General features: G+C 42.0%; 1 protein-coding gene across 1 annotated transcript in view; it reads right to left on the minus strand.

The window, feature by feature from the left end:
* Positions 1–25,545, minus strand: part of LOC126210589 (actin-histidine N-methyltransferase) — a 450,900-nt gene that overhangs the window by 40,834 nt on the left and 384,521 nt on the right. Inside the window, exons 9-10 of the mRNA XM_049939857.1 lie at positions 15,394–15,570; positions 8,330–8,480 (exon numbers count right to left, since the gene is read on the minus strand). Of these exons, the coding sequence (XP_049795814.1) occupies positions 8,330–8,480; positions 15,394–15,570 (328 nt within the window). The remainder of the gene's footprint in view (positions 1–8,329; positions 8,481–15,393; positions 15,571–25,545) is intronic.

Here is a 25,545-nt window from a genome sequence, read left to right on the forward strand (position 1 = left end):
GTCACAAATTTAATGTTTTAGAGTATTTGTAGTAATTTTAAACTAATTGTGCTGGACCTTTCACGAGACGAAGCTTCATTTAAGTTGAGTATTTCTTTACATTTAACAAACATCATTTTATTACCATTTGTTGGGAATCATTCTGACTGACGATAACCTATGCTGTCCCCCCTGCATTCCCAACAGGAAGCACAGGTCCAGAAACCAACAGTTTCCTTGATACCATGTAAGTACAAGTGTATATTTATATTTATTTATTGGTCCTATGAATCATACACTGTACAGGGGTACATAATGATATAGGACAAGTCAAATAATTTGCAATAAAGTTTAACAGAAAAAACTGTTGTATGGTTTTCAGTATATAGCAATGTAACTTTAACATATGGAAATAACATTTCACAATTACGCAAATAAATTTTACACGCACATATTTCATACTTTCGGCCTTGATTATACAGACACACACCTATATGTAATAGACCACATATAATACAGAGATAAATCTACATGTACACATTTCTTATTTTGGCCTTAATTGTGTAAACTATTTAAATTTTTCACATATTTACATTGTAGATAAAAATTCATCAACACTATAGTAGCAATTCTGTAGCAAGTAGTCACTCACTGCAGTTTTGAATTTATCCATGCCAGTTATCGCCTTAATTTCTTTAGGTAGTTTGTTATACAGTTCTTTTCCTGCTTGCAAGGGTCCTCTTTGTTTTAGTGTTGTACGTGAAAACTGCATATGTAAATCTTGATTACTCCTTGTGTTGTATGAATGGATATTTTGGTTTTTTGGAGCAATCTTGCTATTTTCATCTACAATTTTCCTTATAAACATTATTGTTTCTAGGATATATAGGCATGGTAATGGAAGAATATGAAGCTTTTTAAATGAGGATTTGCATGAAGATCGAGGTGCTGAGCCTTCCATGGCTCTTATAATTCTTTTTTGTGGAATAAAACAGCATTTGCTGGGTGGTGAATTTCCACAGCAAATTAAACCATATCTTAGTAGTGATTCTGCTTGGGTATAGTACACATTTTTTATGGCTTGCATTGACGTGCATCCAGCAAGAATTTTTATACTATAACAAATGGTATTTAATTGACTACATAGGTGTTGCGTGTGTTTCTGCCATCTTAGGTCATCTTGGATCCAAACTCCAAAAAATTTGCTGCTATTTACAAATTCAAGTCTTTTGCCTAACGGTTCTATGGTTGCAATTAAAGGCTGTTTATTGTGCACTGTGTGTAGATGCATAGTGTGTTTTATGTGTGTTTATTATTAAGTTGTTCATTGCGAACCATTCTGATACATGTGTAGTGCTCTTTTTTATTTCATTTTGGAGCTCTTCTGGGGTCTTTCCTTTGATAAGTATATTTGTATCATCCGCATATTTAATGTACTTACAGTTAGGGCTGGATGGTACCAGGTCATTTACAAACAGCAAGAACAAGATTGGTCCCAGTACAGAGCCCTGTGGCACACCGTATTTAACACAGTGTTTTTCTGATTGATAGGAAGTTAAATTTTTTCCTTCTTTGTACAAGACTTCAACTATTTGGTGTCTGTTTTGTAGATATGACTTTACCCACTAATAGGCTGGGCCTCTGACACCAACATTTTCTAGCTTTCTAAGCAATAGACCATAGTTAATGATGTCAAATGCTTTTGAAAGATCTAGGAATATTGCTGCTGTGTGTTCTTTTTTATCTAATGCATTTAAAGCTTCATTTAAGAAATCGATAATAGCTGGCTCAGTGGATTTACATTTTCAAAAACCATGCTGTCTAGCTGAGAAAAGTTTATTTTTTTCAATGAAATCTACGAGTCTTTTATAAAATATTTTTTCAATTATTTTAGAAAAAAACAGAGACTGGCCTATATTTTGTTATACCTGTTTTTTCACCCTTTTTGTACAATGGCTTCACTTTAGCTATTTTTAACCTTTCTGGGAAGATTCCCTGAGAAAGTGAACTATTGCATATGTCTGCCATGGGCTTAACTACTACTGGTACACATTTGTTAATGATATGGTCTGGTATGTTGTCAGTACCAGAGGAAAATTTTGATTTTAGCTCCCTTATTGTTTTTAGCATTTCCTGTTGGGTATAGGAAGAGAGACTTGTTACTAGGGATAGTTTTAATCTGATTTGCAGTGACAGCATTTTGAAAGTTTTGCTTCACCAGAATCTCAGCTGCCTCAGATAAATAAGAGTTAAATTATTTGGTATCTGCTGGGGATCAAATATTACAGAAGTGTTTTCGTTCAGTTTGATATTATGGTATTCTCTCTGTTTTACTCCTGTTTCATGCCTTACAATGTTCCATATGGCTTTCATTTTATTTTGTGCATTTGCTATGAAATGGCAATGAACACATTCAAAACTGGCCTCTCTCACCCTGCATGGGGCAGCTGGATTGCTGTTCCACAACACATGTCTAAGGCTACATTTAAGCTGCTGACATTCCTTAAGGTGAAAGGATACATACATGGGACATGCACGATGGTCCAACAGGACACTTTCATGTGGCTGTTGGGGAATATGTGTACAAATCTTCGACAACAAGCATATTGGGCACAACTAGCCAATACTGCGGCCTCCACATCCCCCATCCTGAATCCACAGAAGTTTACTGTGTGGGTTATTTAAAAGCTTTGATGTATTCCAGCCGTGTTAATGGCACAATACTCTGACAACGTATTGTGGATGCTTATCAATGCAATCAAAACACATTGGGGATCTTTGGACATGTATAGACTTTGATGAAGAAATGTGCTGAAGCCTTCCCTCACATGAAGGGCGGTCATGTGGAGCACTTGCTGTACCATGTTTGTCTGCAGTTTGGATCCTCGGGGACTCTGTCAGAAGGTGTACATGTACTCAGTCATAATATGCAACATCAGGGAAACCATCGGTTTCCAGACCTATGTTTGTTATGATTATCTGCTTGTTTCCTTTTCCTCTTACCACCCATTTCATTTGTACCTACAATATTCTAGCACACTGCATAGATAAAAGCCACCTTACAAATTATGTTGTGAAACGTACAAGAACAATAAATTACAGGTAACTAAACAGACTGCAAGCCATGGCAGATGGCAGCAATGGATGTAATGGAAGAGATAGGAGAGAGAGAGAAGGCAAATGTGATAAAATGTAAGTAATGAACGCAGGGGAGGGGGGGGGGGGCGGCAACCGGCTGACAGACTGAAAGAGAATGTAACAGGAAGAAGATGGGATCAATTGCTTACTTTTTGATAGGGAGAAATGGTTGAATACATTATTTTTTGTGTTATAACTCAAGAAGTGCTGCATCCCAGAAAAGTCTTATTGTAAATTTTTTAAAAGTCTCATTCCAGCCACTGCTACAGACAGTACAGTCCAGCTCAGCCAATGTGCTACTCAAGTAATCCACTGGGCAAATATTGTAGACATTACAACAAAATGTGCTGGCAAGACGGTGTTTGTGACACGGGTCACAGACAAGATGCATAGAACTGCTAATGCTGCAACACAGTGTGAACGAGGGTGAAGTAACATTTTGTAACTTGGAGCACTTGGGTGTTACTGAGAAACTCTCATATTGCAAATTTAACAGGGCCTAGCACCCTGTGCTCACTGGAAAAGCTGACAGGGTGAGGAATTATAAAGCAAATCTACTCATCCTTCCCCAGTAGGACTATGTCAGAAGTGTAGCTATAAGGATACAAACAATCAAGCTTAGAGCATTAAGGCATTTAGTTGTGCCACCATTCTATCAGTGTCTTACACAGGAGACAATGGTAGGCTTCTGAGTTTTCGAAAAACCGTGGCTACTCCTTGGTGATGAGGATCTGGAGGCAGCCTGTCTGCTGATTAGCTCAACACGTTTCCACGAGTCTTGAGACAAAGTGACGGGTTGCTGCACGACTTTGGAAATTTCAGCGATACTCGGAGCTGGTGTGCGGCCAGCCGTTGCTTCACAGGGGATTCGGCTGATGGACTGCAAGATGTCTATGATATGTCTGGGGGAGGTATGCCCTCGTGTCCTCCTAGCCATCTTTCGTCATCTTCCATCATCCTCTTTAACCCCTTAGGGGGGAGGGGAGGAGGCATTGCTCTGCATCAAACACCTAGTATTGGCTATCACACTCAACAGCATGACATGAGGATCACCAGTACACGCAGGGTTGTCTAGCTGGCACAACTCTGGAGGACATGGGCAGGTTGCACTCATTCTTTTCTGCTGGTGACACCTGAGGCCAACGGGACTGCTTGAATTAACACCTGTCAGTATTTCCATAGCTTATTAATTGTACACAACCATCTAGATACGTAGTGCCCCTGAATAGACCAGGTTGTTATGTAAGTTAACAAAGCAAGTGATTCAGCTTTTTCTTACATGCAACAGGATACTGTATTGCTCACGGAATGCAAGTAACATATTCCAGCAGTGGACAGCAGCAACACAGAAGGTGTTTGTCAGTGTTTCTGTTTGATGGATGAGTGCATTTAGGTTAATCGATAAGTGAGACTCTTTTATGATAATGAGATGACAGTTACTTAATCTCTAATGTGAGGTACTGAAATGCTTGCACAATAACAAGCTATTGGAGGAGACACAGTTCATGGTGGTCACATAACTTTTTATGCCGCAACCATCCTAGCTACAGAATGACGTGGCCAAATAGGCAGATGAAAACAAACGAGCATACATGATTAGTTCTCCTCCTTTGTTGGATTACACTATAACAGTGGTGATTCATAGAAATAGTCACTGCAGATGTTTATTTTTCTCATCCAGTGCAAATGTGTTTCGAAAATTCTGGAGCGCTTAGAGGCTTGGAGAAGTCTTCCGGCATGAGGCGACACTATTTTCATTCCCTTGAGGTGTTCATATACTGTTTCCTGATATGTTACTGAGATACCATAGGAAAGAAGAGGGGCCACTTGTTTGTGGAATTCAGAATTTATTGCTTTATGATGGTGTACTGAAATTACTTGGCACTTAATTGAGATTTAGTGTGAGTCCCAGGTTTTGTACCCATATGGACTCAGATGACAGATCATCATTCCCTTGTATGATGACAGTATTGGTATGTTTAGATCTAGCACTTAAGTAAGGCATGCAATTGTTTTCACAGAAATTGTATCTTCAAGACAAGGATGGCAATGTCACACACACACACACACACACACACACTCGGATACGGAGAGGACTAACCCATGTGGCACTCTAATAACATGAGCTTCCAAGACAGCTCTTCATTCCAGCTGACAATATGCTGCTGTCTGCATCTCAAGTAGCTTTCAAATCACTTCAGTTCAGAAGGAAATTCTAAGTGTCACAATTTACTCTGCAGTATGTCAAATCTAATGCTATGAAATGTGTTGCAGAAGTCTTGCAGTGTCAATACTGTGGCTTCACAATTGTCTATGGTATATTTCAGTTTTTCAAAAACAGACTAATATCTGTTAATAATTTTTTCATAATGTGGGGCCACAGTCATAATATATTTCTTTAAAGTCATTAGACTGTTTTTTGCCAAAATCATGATTGTGTAAATATAACACAGCAAAAAAAAAAAAAAAAAAAAAAAAAAAAAAAAAAAAAAAAAAAGGCTTACTGGCGGTACTGACTTTAAAGTAATATCTGTTACTTAAAATGTATTTGCTGAGGTATAAAGTTAGTTGACTGTGCAATATTTATTCCAGGATTCTGCATACAGCAGCCAATATGCTGATTGGCCAGTAATCACAATGTGGTTGTGAGTATTATATCTTTAGAGATAGGTCGGACTATTGTTTTGTGTAATTATCCATAGAAATGAAATACTCCTGCACAGAGATCAATTATCAAAGAACATTCTCTCTAGCTTGTATGGTATTGTACATGACTGACTTCACAAAACTTGGTACAAGGATTCTCTGAAAAGTTCTGTCTCACCCACATATTGCAGCACTACAGGCATAACTTTTTACCCCTGTGGTTGAATATCATATTTTAAGAATCTTCGATGCCAACTGACACTCATTTGACATTCATAAATCTGTATGGTGACTCTTCTCCTTCAATTCCCATCATGAGAAATGGACTGTTCAATTTAAATGAGCCCGTGAAAGTTTCCAAACTGATTCACTGAAGGATGAATAGCTTAATGATATCATAAATCTTACAAAACGTGCATCATATCATACCAGAAGGTTGGGACACGAAGATGTGAACAGTGTTTGGGGCATATTTGTAGAAATCAAAGTGGTTTTCTGCAGCATTATATGATTATGGTTGAAACATGGTTTGACAGCTACACATTACAATTGAGACAACAATCCAGACAGTGGACAAGAGGTGATTCTTCAGTTCCAAGGAAGGTAAAGACTGTGTCATCAGTAGGAGACAGCATCACAATGTGTGGGATCAGAAAGGAATTTTACTGACAGTCTTCAAAAATGTGAAACAGTAGCTGTCGATCATTATCATAAACTTCGAGTGCGAGAATTTGAGGAAAGAGACTGTTTGCAAAAGAAAACCATCATCTTTCATCAAGGCAATACTTCTGCCAACGAAAGTGTCTTGGTGATGGGAAAACTGAGAGATCTGCAATGTGAAGTTTCGGAATATCTGTGCTGTTCCCTAGATTTGGCTCCCTCAGACTTCATTTCTCCCCAAAACTGAAAGTCAGTCTTGCTGGTTAATGTTTTAGTCCAACCCAGAAGCAACTGCAGCCCTAAAAAAGTATTTTGCTGCACTTCTAGAGGAACAATACAGAAACAGAATAATGCCACAGGAACACCACTCGATGAGATATGTTAACGTAAACGCAGATTATGTTGAAAGAGAAAAGTTTTTGAAAACAAAAATTCCCACTTTCACTATCACACCGTGAACTTTTCTGACTGTCCTCATACTTAGAACAAGATCTATGAATTTATTGGCTGCAGCTGGGTATCAGTGATAAGGTAGGCTGTATGTGCTTTTACACGCCAGGAAGAATGAGCCGTGAGAAAGAGGGCAGGAGCAGGCCAAAGGTGTTGGACCAGCGGGAGTAAGGTGCTGCAGGATGGACTTGTAGGGGAAACACCACATACTTATTCGCGAGATATACTTGCTATTAATAATGTCGATACTCGAAAGTGAGCTGTCACTGATAGGAGACAAAGATGTCAAAACTCCTTAATGTTAGGTAAGTACTGTAAATGTTTAATTAATGGAGAAAGTACAAATAAAACCTTTTCATATAGTTGACGTGCTGAGCAGCTGTTAGGCACTTAAAATAAAACTGAAAACATCACTAAGCTTGGACAAATCCTAATTCCGAGCCAGCTACACATCTGCGCAGCTAGGGCAACTACACGTATGCGCAGCTTTGGCGCCCAGTCAACTATGTTGTAAATGAATCATAACTCGACTGAGGTGAGGGATCATATTTGTGCACCTAATTACAACACCATCTCTACATGCTTCTTTGGCTGCTTTGTCAGCTGCATCATTTACTTGTATCTCAATCAGCAAAAGACCACCTCCTTGCCTTGGTCTCAGATCCACTGTGAGGCATTGTGGACGGTTTTCAATTTTTCTCCCCCCCGCCCCCCCCCCCCTTCCCCTTACTGGATACATTTTCTGTACTGCTTATAGGACACTGAGTAAGTCAGAGAAGGTGGAAGACTCTGCTGTGATGCATACATACTCACTCCAGTGCCTTCAGGACACTGCATACCTTTGCATCATAATTTATTAAACATTCTGGGAAGCAAACTCAAAACCCTACTAGGGAAAAGTGCTGACAATAGAGAGCATTCTCTTGCTTAGATCCATCTGCATATATAACAACAAAATCTTGGTACAGTCTTAAAATTTAACATAACAGACTTTTACAAATGAAATCTGAAGCACAAAATTTTTTGCATTCAGTCAAGCTTAAAATCACTTTGCGCCTCTGAACACATTCAAGGTGACAGTTTGTTCCACCCCTAGCTGCATGTTATGAGGTCTGATACATCTAGATCTGTGAGGCAGTCTTTAGAGCACGTATTCTGAACAGGATGGTCACCTGTGGCCAGTTCGTGATCATCTGCTCAAAGTTTGACTGGGACATCACACTAGATGGCAATGACTGAAGTAATGCTAATATTTTCATGTTCTGTCCTGCTACAAATAAGAGTCAGATGGTTTCCAGAGTACATGTAGATGTATATGGAGGTGGAGTAGGATGAGAGAGATATATGAAAAAATGGGGGTGACGAGGAAGGAAAAGGATGGGGGAGGGGGGGAAAGGGACAGAGAAAGGATAAATGCATCCCATGCATAAGAGGGGGGAGACATGTGCACACTCACCTTTGTTCATGCTGAACACTCGCAGAAAAGCTAGTAGGCGTCCCTCAACTGGGTCCGGTCCTGGTCGAAGAGCGAAGTCACCGGCAGATGGTAGACCGAGTCGTGCCAGGAGCGATATCCTCTCTGCTGCCAGAGCATCCGAGCGGCTCACCTGAAACGTGTGACAAACATGAATGTATGTTTGGCTATCCAGCTTGGTACTTGCCAGTGACAACTGAGATGTAATCCATAATACATCTTGTCAAGTATATTATTCATTTTTTATCTGTATGCAGGGACCATAAATATCTTTTAAAAATGTGAATGGTGAACGTCATTATTTGAATGAATATTATAACTTGTATTTAACATCAAACTATGAAATTAACATTTTCAGAATGCTGCACTAAAAAAAAATTGTGCTACCAAAAACTGGTTTATACATTATATGTCTTTATGTGAAAACTGATATTAATTAGTGAAACAAAGTTATTAATAAATTAGCTGAGTACCTGGTGTTGCCCTGGTACGTATTTATTTCAATTCTATTATTCCTTCTCCTCATTCACCCTCTCTGCCCATCTCCTCCTTCCCTCATATCCCCTAAACTGTGTATCATACAATGACATAACTTTGAAGGTGCATTCAGCAGCATATATCAATACCACCTGCGAATAGCATTAGTTGCAAAGAAGCAATAAATGTAAAAGCCATTATATCATGCTTGATGCTACACTTCTACTGCATGAAGAACTTTCATCATTTTGTGGGTGTTGCCAGTGAGAACCAGTTTTGTACAGGTTTGAAATTATGTGTAAAGTTTGCTGCAAGTCAATAAGGTCTCTTGTTCTCAAATGATGGGTAATGCACATAGCAGCTATACACTATGCAACAAACAGTGTGGAAGTATCGAATAAATACACTAAAGATTGTATATGCGTTGTATTCACTACTTTATATATCTAAAAACAAAGATGATGTGACTTACCGAACGAAAGCGCTGGCAGGTCGATAGACACACAAACAAACACAAACACACACACAAAATTCAAGCTTTCGCAACAAACTGTTGCCTCATCAGGAAAGAGGGAAGGAGAGGGAAAGACGAAAGGATGTGGGTTTTAAGGGAGAGGGTAAGGAGTCATTCCAATCCCGGGAGCGGAAAGACTTACCTTAGGGGGAAAAAGGGACAGGTATACACTCGCGCGCACACACACACACACACATATATCCATCCACACATATACAGACACAAGCAGACATAAGGTCTTTAAATATGTCTGCTTGTGTCTGTATATGTGTGTGTGTGTGTGTGTGTGTGTGTGTGTGTGTGTGTGTGTGTGTGTGCGCGCGCGCGCGCGCGCGCGCGCGCGCGCGAGTCTATACCTGTCCTTTTTTCCCCCTAAGGTAAGTCTTTCCGCTCCCGGGATTGGAATGACTCCTTACCCTCTCCCTTAAAACCCACATCCTTTCGTCTTTCCCTCTCCTTCCCTCTTTCCTGATGAGGCAACAGTTTGTTGCGAAAGCTTGAATTTTGTGTGTGTGTTTGTGTTTGTTTGTGTGTCTATCGACCTGCCAGCGCTTTCGTTCAGTAAGTCACATCATCTTTGTTTTTAGATATATTTTTCCCACGTGGAATGTTTCCCTCTATTATATTTGTATTCACTACTTTGAATCATATCACAAGGTACGTATCAACCGAGAAAATTATTTACACAAATATGATACAATTCAAAAGTCAAATAGTAATTCGTATAATACTCTTGAAATCAATAAGTATCTTGTACTACACACTTTCTAAAGTTGCCTATGTTCTTACAAAGGTTTAAAGCTATTTCCTTACCAAAATTCATAAAAATCAGTTCAGCAGGTTAGTAATAACAGTTCATAGTGCTATGGAATGTGGGGAAAAAACCGCAAATTGGCATTCATAAGAAGAAGAACAACACCAAAAATGCAACAGGAGCGTAATATGTAAGAAATTGTTCATGTAACCTGTAAGTACAGTTCGAAACATTACTACTTAATAGGAAATACCAACCACCGGAACTGTTTATAACCTATAGGCACAGTGACAAAAATGTAAATTAAATAGCTAACATATGTACATATTCCAGGCCACTGATGATGCCTTGCAGAAAATAAAGGCGAAACGAACATGGCACTAAAATTGTGTTTTTTTCAGTTGCTGTCAGACGGTCCATAAGTAAAAATTATCAATATACCACGATATTACATGCAACTGAGGAAGACAGGACTACAAAAGTTGCAGTAATAACAAATTTAAACATCATGAATGATGCAGCAGTTTTTCACACATTTCTGTGTTAACGACATCGTACATCCTGAGCTGTGTGTCGTATACACACTGATGGGGAAAAAATTGGAACACCAAAAAATAATAAATGCAGTGTAATGAAATTTCAGGAATACATCTGTCTAAGTAGCATATTTAAGTGATTAACATTGCAAGATCACAGGTTAATGCAAACGATAGAAATGCCATTGGTAATGTGAAATTCTGATACCTTAATGATTGGTGTAGCTGCCAGAATGTTTAATGCAAGTGTGTAAACGTGCACGCATTGCCTCGTACAGGTGCCAGATGTCAGTTTGTGGGATGGAGCTCCACGCCTGTCGCACTCAGTCGGGCAATACGGGGACGGCTGAGGCCAGTTGTGGATGACGCCAGAGTTACCGTCCGACGATGTCCTTTACATGCTCAATTGGACACAGATTTGGTGCTCGAGCAGGTCAAGGTAACGTGCCAATGATCTGTAGACGAGTTACGTAGTATCACAAGACTGATGTACAAATTAGCAGTCAGGGTGCACGGGATAACCACAAGAGTTGTCCTGCTGTCATACGAAATCACAACCCACACCACAACTGCAGGTGCCGGTCGCGTGTGTCTAGTAGACTGGTAAGTTGCATGCAGGCCCTCAACTGGCCCCCTAACTGACACACAGCTATCACTAGGACCGAAGCAGAACCAGCTTTCATCATAAAACACAGCAGACTTCCGTCCTGCCCTCAAACGAGCTCTCTCTCAACACTACTGAAGTCACAAATAGTGGTAGTTTGGGGTCTGTGAAAAGCACACTACAGAGCATCTAGCTGGGAGCTGTCCTCGAAGTAACCAATTTGTAACAGTTTGCTGTGTGACTGCAGTGCCAGAAGCTGCTCAAATTGCTGCTGCAGACGCTGTACGGTGCGTCAGAGCCATACGCCGAACACTACGAACTTTCCTCACAGTAGTGTCACGCGGTCGTCCGGAGTGCGGTCACCTTGCGACTGTATATTCTGTGACCACCACCGCCAGCAATCGTGTACAATGATTCCATTCGTGCCACGTCTTTCTACAATATCGCAGGAAGGACATCCAGCTTCTCACAGCCCTACTGTACGACCTCGGTGACCTGTCGATATGGCGTCTTTGTTGCCTTCGAGGCATTCTCGAGTAACATCGACTCACTACCTCCTATCTCAAAGGCAACTAACACTCACGGCTGTTTAAAGTGAGCCTGATTTTCATGCTCACAGTCGTGTTACTAGCCTCATTCTTATGCGACTCATGCGAAATATGAACGGACATCGTGTTTCAGACAAACATGCCTACTGACTTTTGTTTATGTCGCGAAACTCCTCCTCGGTGTTGCATTTTTTTCCCGTCCGTATTGATATAATTTTGCAGGTATTTTCAGTGGTATACTTGAACACTGTCTGCAAAATGTTGAGTTAATACCGTTAGCAATAAGGATGTAATAAGTTAAAGCGTCATGCTTGTTGCGAGAATGAAGAGCAAAAATGTAGTAAGCGATGAACTTTTTTTTCTTTCATCATTATGTGGAGGGTGACGGCGAGAAAACGTTTCGTAAAGGTTTGATATTATGTGTAAAGTTCGTTGCAAGTCATTAAGTGCTCTCGTTCTCAAATACTGGACGAATAAGGCCTGAGTATTCGTGCCTCATGACCTACACTTCTTTTTAACTCCACGCCACGCCACTCTCCCCCACCCCAAGTGAAAGGTGGTTCGAAGCCCCACAACGAGCTTTTCCTGACATCAAGTGATGTGTGTACCAAGACTGGTTGAAATTGGTCATATCGGTCATGTGGTTTAAGTGGATATGCGACACACACACACACACACACACACACACACACACACACACACACACACACACACACGACTGAACAGACTGTTAAAATTATATGTCTGCCTTAATTCACGGAGGAATGTAGAAGACAGGTAAAACTTGACACACACGGTTGTAATGACATGAGGTTTTATTGAAACCGAAAACAGGTGCAAAAACTGGCTAACATGTGACGCATGAGGAGCGTAAAATGAGCTGTAGTGAAAGAGGGATACAGAAGCGTCAGCAATCGCAGCTTGACCAGAAGAGACAGGATGGCATTCCACCCCATACAGCTACACGTGTGCAAGATCTCTGCCATCGTTTATTGAGGATCGCGTGACTTGCTGAGCCGCCACTTTCCCTCATACACTATGTGATCAAAAGTATTCGGACCCCCCCCCCCCCCAAAAAAAAAAAAAAACATACGTTTTTCATATTAGGTGCATTGTGCTGCACCCTACTGCCATGTACTCCGTATCAGCGACCTCAGTAGTCATTAGACATCGTCAGAGAGCTGAGTGGGGCCCTCCGCAGAACTTCACGGACTTCGAACGTGGTCAGGTGATTGTGTGTCACTTGTGTCATACGTCTGTACCCGCGATTTCTACACTCCTAGACACCACTAGTCCACTGTTCCCGACGTGATAGTGAAGTGGAAACGTGAAGGGGCACGTACAGCACAAGAGCGTACAGGCCGGCTTCGTCTGTTGACTGACAGAGACCGCCGACAGCTGAAGAGGGTCGTAATGTGTAATAGGCGACCATCTAGCCAGACCATCACACAGAAATTCCAAACTGAATCAGGATCCACTGCAAGTACTGTGACAGTTAGGCGGGAGGTGAGAAAACTTGGTTTTCATTGTCGAGTGGCCGCTCATAAGCCACACATCACGCCGGTAAATCCCAAACGACGCCTCCCTTAGCGTAAGGAGCGTAAACATTGGACGAATGAACAGAGGAAAAACGTTGTGTGCAGTGACGAATCACGGTACACAATGTGGCGATCTGACGGCAGGGTGTGGGTATGGCGAATGCCAGTGTGTGTAGTGCCAACGGTAAAATTCGGAGACGATGGTGTTATCGTGTTTTTCATGTAAGGGGCTTTCGCCCCTTGTTGTTTTGCATGGCACTATCACAGCACAGGCCTACATTAATGTTTTAAGCACCTTCTTGAAGAGCAATTCGGGGATAGCGATTGTGTCTTTCAACACGATCGAGCACATGTTGGTAATGCACGATCCGTGGCAGAGTGGTTACACGACAATAACATCCCTGTAATGGACAGAGCCCTGACCTGTCCTTAGAACAGGTCTGGGATGTTTTGGAACGCCAACTTCGTGCCAGGCCTCACCGACCGACATCGATACCTTTCCTCAGTGCAGCACTCCGTGAAGAATAGGCTGCCATTCCCCAAGAAACCTTCCAGCACCTGATTGAACGCATGCCTGCGCGAGTGGAACCTGTCATCAAGGTTAACGGTGGGCCAACACTATACTGAATTCCAGCTTTGCCGATGGAGGCATCCACGAACTTTTAAGTCATTTTCAGCCAGATGTCCGAATACTTTAGATCACATAGTGTACTTGGCCTCCCCAGACCTCAATCCGTGCGTGATTATTGGTTGTGGTGTTATCTGAACTCGCACGTCTACCGCGTTTGTCCGACCTCATTATGGATGCTAAAAGACTACATCCGACGGCCATTTCGCACCTTATCTACTGAACGCTGTATAGCAGTGTTCATAACATTGTCCCTCGACATATTGTTGCTGATGAATGACGGCTGACGTGTTGTAGATTTGTTATAAAGAACATCGCCTTTACTAAAAATCATTTATTGTGGCATGTGTCTAATGTTTACCTCTCTGACTTATTCATTTCTAGCACGTGTGTCAATTTTTATCTCTCTGTCTACATTATTCAAATGCTAAAGGACTTTTCGGTCACCCTGTACAAACATACATTTTTATAATACGTATGAATACCTCTTTTTCGTCATATAACCAATACGGAGGGCCTAGCTACGCTGAAGTCAACAGTAAAAAATAGTAAAAATCCGTCTAGTAATGTTGGAGGTTAGCGAACAGACTCGATGGTTTTACAGATTAATTATTAGCGTAGATAAAACTCATTAATCTTATGTCCAATTCAAACGGAAAAACATAGGTAAGAAATCCAGAACCACACCAACGTGAAAACATACGTTTATGACAAAAATGATGATTTTTCAGAAATAGGAGATATTAGAACTCTACCCGCGGTGGAACATGAACATTGTTGAACACTTTTCGGAAATCTGGGAATACAGTATGTGCCTGTTAGCGTACATCTGTTGAAGAGGAAAAGTGCTGCTTGCTGTGGTTTAAAAAAGGCCGTAAAAAAAAAAACCTCCATCATGCATTGCACAGAGGCTTGCAGAGCACGTATCTACATTAAACTAAACCACTGCGTCGCACCAGCCAATCTGACATGGTATTGCGGCGACTGGAGGCGGTTGAGGATCGCCGACTGAGTGTGAAAGATATTGCCTCCGTATGTGGTATTTCCGTGTGATCTGTGCATACAGTCCTACAAAATGACCTGGAAATGAGGAGAGGGACCTCCAGTGATTCCCACTAATACCTCAAGGCTGCGTGGGTGGTAATTTGACAGGCGATGTTGACATGTGCGGCGGCATTAATGCAACTTTCTTTTCAACAATTGTAGATGCGCTGTATAGCTATACATTTATACATGTAACTATATAAATCTGATGCTTGTTGTACGCAAGCACACGGTCACATAATAACGAGGCACACCACGGCAACAGACCTGCAATTACCTCAAGTTACTGCATTTCAACATACCTGGGGCATTACCTTCAGTTACTGTAATTCAACATGTGAGATCCCTGTTGGTGTCATCCAGTAGCACACGGCATGCACAGCAGAGACTACGGTGAACTCACCCCCAGTCGCAGCCTCACACAGTCGTGCTCGTTGTCTGGGAAGACGAAGCCCATGTGTACGAAGAGGTCGGAGTTGGGCCGCACGCCATAGTGTATGAAGACCTGCTCGCCAGCCGTGAAGTTGCGGAAGGCGAAGCACTCGCTGCGGTTCTGCGTCGGACTGAAGTCAGTTGACAGCTGAGGAAACAAGAGAGAATCATGAGGGCGGGTGGGCTGAGACAGTCAATGCATATATTGTGTGAACATAATCTGGATAAGAATGGACTTGAGCAGCCAGGGCTGAGACAGTCAATGCATATATTGTGTGAACATAATCTGGATAAGAATGGATTTGAGCAGCCATCTTTTGTGCCCGTCCACCAAGAACCGATATTAGCAGAAACACGTGCGGATAGGTACACCATATTATGTGGAAGGTAACAAAGTAGTTGAGCAAAAACGCCGAACCTTCTCCCATTCTGAAGTGGACACACACACACACACACACACACACACACACACACACACACACGTTCTCTCTCTCTCTCTCTCTCTCTCTCTCTCTCTCTCCCCTCTCACAGGACTTCGTTCTTTCAGTTATATCTAGGCGAACTCTGGGTGTTAGGCAAAAGGCTTCCCCAATGATAAAATTTGAAAGTTGTATCTAATTCTGGCATTTGCCTGATAACCGTGAGAAACTTATTACAGGAAAAACAAACAAAAAATGAGGCGATGGAAATTACTTTCAATTTGTACTAGTAACGCATGTGGTAGAAATTCGACAAATAGGGTTAGTGGACCCGATCTGTGATTAAAAAAAAGTCATTCATCTCGAAGATGATGAAATTTTAGCCTTTGATCTGATTCAGGGCAAATTCTACATCGTAGCTACGTGTATTCTTGAAGTAATTCTTTTATTTCTCTTTAACTGTTCGATCATTTGAAATGAGTCCTTGATACAGTGCAGTGAAAAATGAATTATGTGTTAACGGAAGCAAATTAACTTTTCCCTTATGACAACAATATGTGAATACCGTTCTGTCGCATAAAAATGGCCTCTGGTGCGAAACGAATTGCATTGCAAAATCTGCATTCTAAACTCATCAACAGCAGTTATAACCCTCAAAACTATTTGCAATTACGAAACTTCCGGGCAGATTAAAACTGTGTGCCGGACCGAGACTCGAACTCGGGACCTTTGCGTTTCGCGAGCAAGTGCTCTACCAATTGAGCTACCCAAACACGACTCACGCCCCGTCCTCACAGCTTTACTTCTGCCAGTACCTGGTCTCCTACCTTCCAAACTTTACTTTAATCTGCCAGGAAGTTTCATATCAGCGCACACTCCGCTGCAGAGTGAAAATCTCATTCTGGAAACATCCCCCAGGCTGTAGCTAAGCCATGTCTCCGCAATATACTTTCTTTCACGAGTGCTAGTTCTGCAAGTTTCGCAGGAGAGCTTCTGTAAAGTTTGGAAGGTAGGAGACGAGGTACTGGCAGAAGTACAGCTGTGAGGACGGGGCGTGAGTCATGCTCGGGCAGCTCAGTTGGTAGAGCACTTTCCCGCGAAAGGCAAAGGTCCCGAGTTCGAGTCTCGGTCCGGCACACAGTTTTAATCTGCCAGTAAGTTTCACATCAGCGCTCACTCCGCTGCAGAGTGAAAATCTCATTCTGGTATTTGCAATTACGTTCGGCGCACATTTAAATGTATCTCTCAAATCAAAGACAGAATCTGTCAACGTTCACATGATTCGTATCACTTTGTTTACGCAAAAATTGTGTCTGTCTAGCTCTGCCTGTTTCACTCCGACCCATCAGCGTTCTCCTAAGCATAGCCTAAAACAAATATAGTTTCCGTATAATAAGGGAAGTCAGAAGTCGGAGTTATTCCACATGAATAAATTAAAAATTAGGAAGTTGACTTCAAATTTTCTGCTAACGGTGGCAAATGACCACAAAGTTACTCTTACAGAAAAGTAAACGAAATAACGACGCCGATATATAGCATTATTTACAGACTTCGTTGCTAGATAGTTTGATTTCCACTGCTGATAACATCATCGACCTAGCAGTTTTCGCACTGTAGCTGCCCGGTATGCGTGTTTAACTACAAATGAACCATATAAACATGAACGTCCCTAGAATGCGATTTCACGAAATGCTGTTCCTTTCGTGTCATTCCTACCATACCACCAGATCGGTACATCGGGCAGAAGTTCGTAGCACTTCAATTTTCGATGTTCACGTCTGGGCAGTGGCGGATACATATGGGGGCGCGCGCGGGGCATTTGTTTGATAAAAGTCGCTAATATTCTAATGTTTTCTTGTACAGAGAACCTTCGAAGTCGACAATGAAGGAGGATCGAATTAATGGCTTAGCTCTGTTAAACACTCACCGTGACACTGATTGTCCTGTTGACGATGTAATTAACCAATTTGCCAGGAAGAATAGGTGCACAGAATTCATCATTTGAGGAAGAGAACCAGAGACCACAATTGTAACTTTTTTATATCATAAGATGGCATTGTCTTGTATATGTGATAGTAAGTTTAAATAAAACTTTATTAAACTTTGCATGTGACGTGTTTATTTATTACGGTGGTTCATGGTATCTTTAGAGCCCCCTCCTTGAGGTTTTTCTGTAATCGCCACTGCGTCTGGGAGACAGAGAAGGTATCACCAGAGCTTTGAATATGAAAGCATCTACTTTCATTTGCCACTCTTAACAGCTACATACACACGATTTTTCTTTGTGCACATCCATGGCGAAGTATCTTTCGAATTACATAAGTTTGACCTCCTTGCATAGTTAATATTAAAAATCGCCACTTTAATATTGGTATTCACGTATTAACATTATGACCTGGAACAATGACGTCAACTGCCCCACACAACGCTTGAAAATTGTGTGTGTGTGTGTGTGTGTGTGTGTGTGTGTGTGTGTGTGTGTGTGTGTGTGTGTGTGTGTGCCACGTCTGAACCACGTGACTTGAAGCTGTATTAATCGTTCACTCAGAAGACTCTCAAGCGCGATTGCTAATGGGACTAGCTATTTAGATACAAGCTGGAGAGCAGTCCGCGGCTTCCATACGATATTCATTTGTTTTTGGTCGCTACTAACCTTAGTTCTCGACATTGTGTGCAAACAGTACCCTCAATGAACGTATCAATAAATTTTAAGCGTTTCGAGCTGGATTACACATAACATTTCTGTAACGTTTAGCTCCTCGAGTTACATCTGCTTTCATCGACGAGTACGCATACGCAATGAACACAGCGTAGTCTGCTGGCTCATGACGAATAGATTGGATGTGTGATGAAGGTTGTCGGTACTTGCCGAGACCATTCGATTTCTAATGTTACAGTTACTCCCGTCAACTACTGGGCTGTCTTCTCAGAATGAACAATTTGTACTGGAGAGCGCGATGTCCATGTGTCTCCGTCGAAACAGTTGCCACTACTGTGAAAATTGTTTCTACTTAACACAACTTTAGTCACATGGCTTTGGTATCTTCGAGAATGAATACGAGTGCTTTCAAACTACTCTCTATTTCTTTTCCTTTTACGACTTTCGACTTCGGACAACACCCATGAGGCCATCACAATTTTGTAATATACTCCATCGCCGACAGGAACACAATGTGATGAATAATATTTGACAGTTATATAGACCAATTATTAGAGCTTACCACTGTAGTATAAAATACAGTGTAAGACAAATGAATTCTGGTTTCCCGCTTATGAATCACAGATCTTACCTACACTTTAATTTGTAGTTCCGTAATAAATTAATAGAAATAAGAAAATTAGAGTATAAAATACTCCCATCGTAGCACAAAAAAAGGCGACTATGGCTTGCACAAAGTTAGGGAAAGAAGGGAACTAGCTTTTCGAGTATCTGGTGGCTTTAAAGACATTTAAATCAAAACATCTTGACATATTCGCGCCTTTTTTAACTGTCAGTATAAGCACCCATGTCATGTACTATAATGCATATAAAGTAACGTAATTACATGTGCCACGTCTTATAACATGACATAAGCCATTATGTAATTCAATATAGTATTAGTCATGTCGTGCAATATGACACAACGTGTTATTAAAGTTTAGGATGCATGGATCTCCACTCTGGGATACTTCCATTACAGATGGTCTCCCCACTCTCTGATACTTCCTAGACCCCCACTCTTTGATGCACTGTGTGATGAAAAGTATCCGGACACTGGCTGAAAATGACTTACAGTTCGTGGGTCCCTCCATCGCTAAAGCTAGAATTCAGTATGGCTTTGGCACATCCTTAGCCTTGATGACAGCTTGCACTCGCGCAGGCATACGTTCAATCTAGTGCTGGAAGGTTTCTTGGGGAATGGCAGCCCATTCTTCACGGAGTGCTTCACTGAGGAGAGGTATCGATGTCGGTCGGTGAGGTCTGGCACGAAGTCGGCGTTCCAAAACATCAGGTCAGGACTCTGTGCAGGCCAGTCCCTTACAGGGATTTTACAGTCATTCAACCACTCCGCCTCAGGCCGTGTGTTATGAACAGGTGCTCCATCGTGTTGACAGATGCAATCGCCATCCCCGAATTTCTCTTCCACAGTGGGATGCAAGAAGGTCGTTAAAACATCAATGTAGGTCAGTGCTGTGATAGTGCCAGGCAAAACAACAATGGCTGCAAGCCCCTTCCATGAAAAACACGACCACAGCATAACACCACCGTCTTCGAATTTTACTATTGACACTGCACACGCTGGCAGATGACGTTCACCAGCATTCGCCATACCCACACCCTGTCATCGAATCGCCACAGTGTGTACTGTGATTTGTCACTCCACACGAAGCTTGTCCCCTGCTCAATCGTCCAATGTTTAAGCTCCTTACACCAAGCGAGACGTCGTTAGTCATTTACCGGCGTGTTGTGTGGCGTATGTGCAGCCGCTCGACCTTGAAATCCAAGTTTTATCATCTGCCGCCTAGCTGTCATAGGACTTGCAGTGGATCCTGATGCAGTTTGGAATTCCTGTGTGGTGGTCTGGATAGACGTCTGCCTGTTACACATTACGACCCTCTTCAACTGTCGGCGGTCTCTGTCAGTCAACAGACGAGGTCAGCCCGTACGCTTTTTTGCTGTACGTGTCCCTTCGCGTTTCCACTTCACTATCACATTGGAAACAGTGGACCTAGGGATGTTCAGGAGTGTGGAAATCTCGCGTACAGACATATGACACCAGTTACACCCCGTCATCTGAACACGTTCCAAGCTCGCGAGTTTCGCGGAGCGCCCCATTCTGCTCTCACACGAAGTCTAATGTCTACTAAGGCTGCTGATATGGAGTACCTGACATTTGGTGGCAGCACAATGCACATAATATGCAAAACGTATGTTTTTGGAGGTGGCCGGATACTTTTGATCACTTAGTGTGCTTCCTATTGTAGATGCATCCCACTCTCTAGAAGCACATATATTTGTGTCTATTTGTTTTTACACCCGTCACCATGTATGTTAACAGTAGATGGGTCAAAGAGCTCATTGCGCTGGGGAAGTACGGATAACTCATAAAAAAACTCGAATCGTCAAGACTTTTGATAAAAATTTCTTCGTAAGTGCCAGCTAAGTCGAAAAGCTAGATGCCTTCTTTTACCTTCCAACTCCGCCCTGGAATAATTAGTCTTTTTTGTGCTACGATAGGAGTATTTTCCACACGGATTCGCAACTTTCACTCAACCATAATTATGACATTAAACCGCCATAGCTTGGCAACCGATGCAGGTTTCTGTTCATTCAGGAGACGACCGTTCCGGTATATGGTTTTATTCTCTTTCGAACCATAATGCTTATATCGTGGCAGTAGACAAAATTTAATGACATGTATTTGTATACCTTCTTACATAATTTAAACCGATTAGAACAAATCTGAAACATTGAAGCGGCACCCATATGAACTCAGAAGGAAAATATTTTTGCACGTAAAATTCGAATGAAGCTGAATTTTTGAAAGGTAATTTTGAATTTTATCGTAAGAATGGGCTGTGTATTTCTTTGAGTGACTTTGTTTCTCCATATTCAATTCACCTAAGGACAAACCTCCGTAACGGATAGAGATTATTGGATTAAAAAAATCGTCCTGGCTTTATCCATTCACCTACGTTCGTGCAAAGTTTGAACCGATTCATCCAAGTTTAAAGTACAGACGTATCCCGTTTCAGAAACCTCAGAATAAAACGGATTTTTTCACATAAATTCAAACGAAGCAAGCTATTTTCAAACCGTTAAAATTTACCTTAGAGCCATGTAGAATACAAAGGTGGACCAAATGTGAACCTCAAGTCTCGCTCCACTCAGGAGTTATTTGAAGGTGGCAGCTTTTGCACGTGAACTCCGAACGATGCATTCTCCAATAGTGCCACATTATTTGAGCATTAATTTCAACACAATTAAAATGTTTTGCAAGAGGAATTAACCGATTCCCACAATTTGCCTGGGTATCAGCTCCGGCGCAATCTAGCTTAAAATACTGAAACATAGTTACAGTTAGACAGATGTTCGAATGACAGTAGAAATGGTCGCTGGTTCAAAATAAACCAGAAACTCTTTACCCAATGTTCCCACATCAAATAGGAACCGAGCGTAAAGGCCTCCCCACCTGCAACCTGCACCCCCCCCCCCCCCACACACACACACAAAAAAGCTCTGCGCGCGGGCTTTGAAGACAAACTTGTCACAGCACTTCTGTGCTGTAACGATACTGAGAACCTTCAACAAGATTTTCATATTCATAGGTAGAGGTAAATGGGGTGTCACGAGCTTGCTCTCTCTCGGACAATAACACACACACACACACACACACACACACACACACACACACACACACACGAGGGACTTGGCAGAAGCGTGTTTGAAATCGTCCATGATCCTGTCGGAAGCAAGCCATGGTGACAATGAAACTTCTACTGTACTTGCACTTTCATACCATGATTTGTTAGGAATAATGGTATAATCTCGGCGTAGCTGCGCCTCCTACACTGAAGAGCCCAAGAAACTGGTACACCTGCCTAATATCGTCTCTGGCCCCCGCGGGCACGCAGAAGTGACGCAACACGACGTCGCATGGACTCAACTAATGTCAGAAACAGTGATGGAGGGAACTGACACCATGAATCCCGCAGGGTTGTCCATAAATCCGTAAGAGTACGAGGGGGTGGAGATCTCTTCTGAACAGCACGTTACAAGGCGTCCCAGATATGCTCAATAATGTTCATGTCTGGGGAGTTTGGTGGCCAGCGGAAGTGTTTAAACTCAGAAGAGTGTTCCTGGAGCCACTCTCTAGCAATTCTGGTCGTGTGGGGTGTCGCACTGTCCTGCTGGAATTGCCCAAGTCCGTCGGAATGCACAATGGACAAGAATAGATGCAGGTGATCAGACAGGACGCTTACGTACGTGTTACCTGCGAGAGACGTACCAAGGGTCACATATCACTTCAACTGCACACGCTCCACACCATTACAGAGGCTCCACCAGACTGAATAATCCCCTGCTGACATGCAGGGTCCATGGATTCATGAGGTTCTCCATACCCGTACACGTCCATTCCCTCGGTACAATTTGAAACGATACTAGCTCGACCAGGCAACATGTTTCCAGTCAAAGTGTAAAACTTCGTGTCGTGCAGTCATCAGTCATCAGAGGTACACTAATGGGCCTTCGGCTCCGAAATCCCACAACTGCAGGGCTGTATTCTGCCTGTTTACATGTCTCTGTACTGGAATACGCATGCCTATACCAGTTTCTTTGGCGCTTCACTGTACTTTGAAAGTCCTCCAAGTCAACCAAATACAGCAAACAAATACCAAATGGTCGCTTTCGATAGTTTTACAAGTCAATCCTCCTCATCTCCACCCCCATCGCCACACCTAGGAGTAGTGGGAGTATCTCACTCTCACAGTACTTTTATACTAGTAATGAGTAAAGGAGACACCAATTTTGGTTGAAATTTCTCGAAGCATTATGTCAACCCTTTACACTTCCACCCTCAGCCATGTGTGCGCTATGTGTGTTTAGTAATTTTTTCCAGGTAGCAAGTGACACGCATGCCACGTTTGATAGAAACTGCTTTAGGTGTTATATACTGGTTTGTCACTGTCTTTGCATCCCTCCTCGCAAGGATGGAACTTCAGCGGGGCTGTCACCAATGACCCTAGTGACCCTAAAATGAATGTATTCGGTTCTATTATCGGTCGTTATCGAATGATGTTAATGTCACAGCTTCTCGACATCCACCTCCTCTCCTATGGGTGTATTACCCCCACGGTATTTTTACACTATTAATTGTACAACTAACAGAAATAATAAGTAAAATCTATACTAAATTTGGCTCAAATAACCCTCTTTTCATCCTCGCCGCTATGGGAGGTAGGTAATTCTTACGTTCATATTACCTCCTTTCAGATGTGAGTGATATGCATACCAAGTTTGGTTCAAATCAGTCCAGTGGTTTCGTAGAAAATTTGAAACACGTACAGACGTTCAATTATTTTTATAAATACGAACACAAATACCAATATTTCTTGTGTGAGGTTTTTCCTTACTGACTGAGCACTGGGTGCCGGCCTTTTTACCAATGATTCTCTACAGTGAACGCACTTTCACTATTGATTTCGGTGCTTTCTAAATTAAAATGTGTAGGATTTCTAGTAAGTGTATTTATGGACATCTATGAGAAAATATACCTGTTTAACTAAGTTTGTAGTCAACTCTTGTTTAAGTTGAGTAGAGCTGGCCCTTCCAGTCCTTAATCTCAATCACACATAGCTACGATGACTGTGATAAAAGTGCAAGACGAAGGAATCTTGCAATAGGAAAAGCACACCCGCCTCCGTAGCCGAGAGGTCGCTAACGCACGATTGTGTGGTGGTGCTTCCGAATCTGAAATAAGCTGCTTCGAATCCTGGTAATGGAAAGTTTTCACTTCCAGTACTTGGTCGGTAAGGAAGAAGTGTTGTTGGTAATTGTTGTTGTTGTTGTTGTTGTTGTTGGTGGTGGTGGTGGTGGTGGCAGCTAAAGCCGTCGGCCCGCGTGACGAGTTAGCTAAAGTTGACCGTACTCTAAGGGCCATGCCGCACTGGGATGCCACGGCATCTCTGCTGGCAGCACGCGGTCTGCCGGTGCGGCTCCCAGCAGGGACGCCACAGGGGGGACTCCTTTAATATGAATACCTATTCAATTTTGATGTACACATGCAAACTTTATAATGTAGACGCGAGTAAACATCGAAAAGTGATGAATACAGGAAAATTAACTTTTGCAAGAGGCTTTGTATTGTTGGTTTTTGCGTCCATTATAGCATAGCTTTTAATATTTCACAGAAAAGTCTATTACTATCATGTGGCATTTTACCTTAAATAAAAAGAAAACTAGTCATACGAATCGCTTGTCGTACTGATTGTTGCCTAATTTATTACAGGTATCTGGCGACTGGCTGTTCTTTCATGGAACTGCATTATGGATACCGTCTCGGGCACAAAACAATCACAGAAATTGTTCGAAAAGTGTGTATCCTGTTATGGCAGAAACTGTATTCAAGTAAAGCTATGCCGACAACAGAAGAATGGTTAAAAATAGCAAATACCTTCGAAAAGAATGCCAACTTTCCTCACTGCATTGGAGCAACTGATGGCAAACATGTACGAGTGATTAAGCCCACTCACTCAGGTTCCTTGAACTAAAACAACAAAAATTACTTTTCCATTGTTTTGCTCGCTGTGTGCGATGCTAACTATAACTTTACTTTCGCAGACGTCGGAGCTTATGGAAAAAGTAATGATTCGGCAACTTTCGAAGACAGTTTGTTTTACAAGAAACTAATGAACAATTCCCTGAAGATACCTAAAGCTTCACCACTGACACAAAAACATGCAGCTGTTTTTCCTTGTGTGTTGGTAGGAAATGAGGCTTTTGGCACGAGTGAAAATTTGATGCGTCCATACGGTGGAAATAATGTTAGTTACGAGAAGAAGATCTTCAATTACAGATTATCCAGGGCTCGGAGTTATGTGGAATGTGCCTTTGGTATCCTCTCCAACAAGTGGAGAATCTTTCATCGTCCACTAAATGTAGGCATTGATTTTGCGCAAGACATAGTTAAAGCTCGTTGTGCAAGAGATGGATTCGTCTATGA

This window comes from Schistocerca nitens, chromosome 10, assembly GCF_023898315.1.
Source record: "Schistocerca nitens isolate TAMUIC-IGC-003100 chromosome 10, iqSchNite1.1, whole genome shotgun sequence".
In the NCBI taxonomy this organism is placed as follows: domain Eukaryota; kingdom Metazoa; phylum Arthropoda; class Insecta; order Orthoptera; family Acrididae; genus Schistocerca; species Schistocerca nitens.